Source organism: Terrapene carolina, unplaced genomic scaffold (genome assembly GCF_002925995.2).
Source record: "Terrapene carolina triunguis isolate 2854851 unplaced genomic scaffold, T_m_triunguis-2.0 Scaffold10203, whole genome shotgun sequence".
Classification (NCBI taxonomy): domain Eukaryota; kingdom Metazoa; phylum Chordata; order Testudines; family Emydidae; genus Terrapene; species Terrapene triunguis.
In genome coordinates, this window is record NW_020674554.1 from 680 (window position 1) to 1,348 (window position 669).

At 64.6% G+C, this 669-nt stretch overlaps 1 protein-coding gene across 1 annotated transcript; it reads left to right on the top strand.

Annotated features, from left to right (window-relative positions):
* Positions 1-161: 161 nt before the first annotated feature.
* Positions 162-656, top strand: LOC113408357 (sulfotransferase 1A1-like). Its single transcript, XM_026661552.2, has 2 exons — positions 162-348; positions 453-656. Exons 1-2 carry the CDS (start codon positions 201-203, stop codon positions 626-628), a joined length of 324 nt encoding a protein of 107 aa, XP_026517337.1. The 5' UTR covers positions 162-200; the 3' UTR covers positions 629-656.
* Positions 657-669: the final 13 nt, after the last annotated feature.

The window sequence follows — 669 nt, forward strand, 5'->3', positions numbered from 1 at the left end:
CCCCCCAGCTCTGCCGGTGCCCCCCACTCCCGACCCGCAGCCCCCCCAGTTCTGCCGGTGCCCCTCACTCCCGACCCACAGCCCCCCCAGTTCTGCCGGTGCCCCTCACTCCGGACTCGCCGCCCCTGCTAGCCCAGCCCTGGGCTGGGGGGGGGGGGGGGCTATGTCCAGAGAGTTTCTTTAACCCTTTCTCTCCCAGGATGCAGCCGGCCGAGGAGACTCCGCGCCCAGCCCTGATCCCCATCCGGGGAGTCCCTATGATCAAATACTTCGCTGAGAACTGGGGGGAGGTGGAGGGATTCCAGGCACAGCCGGACGATCTACTGATCTCCACCTACCCCAAATCCGGTGAGTGCCTCCAGCCTGCCCCATAGCCCCCCCCCCCCTCCGCCGGTGCCCCTCACTCCCGACCCGCAGCCCCCTGCCAGCCCAGCCCTGCCTGTCTCCTGCAGGTACCACCTGGATCAGTGAGATCATCGACATGATCTACAATGATGGAGACACAGAGAAATGCAAGCGAGATGCCATCTACATGCGAGTCCCCTTCCTGGAGTTTGCTGTTCCTGGGGTCCCCACTGGTAACGTGGCCTCGGCTCCTGGGGCGCTGTGGGAGCTCACAGAATCATAGACGATCAGGGTTGGAAGGGACCTCAGGAGGTATCTAGTCCA

Coding starts and splice junctions, on each gene's coding strand:
- LOC113408357 (XM_026661552.2), top strand. CDS start 201: ATGCAGCCGGCCGAGGAGACTCCGCGCCCAGCCCTGATCCCCATCCGG. Junction 349..452: donor CTCCACCTACCCCAAATCCG/GTGAGTGCCTCC, acceptor TGTCTCCTGCAG/GTACCACCTGGATCAGTGAG.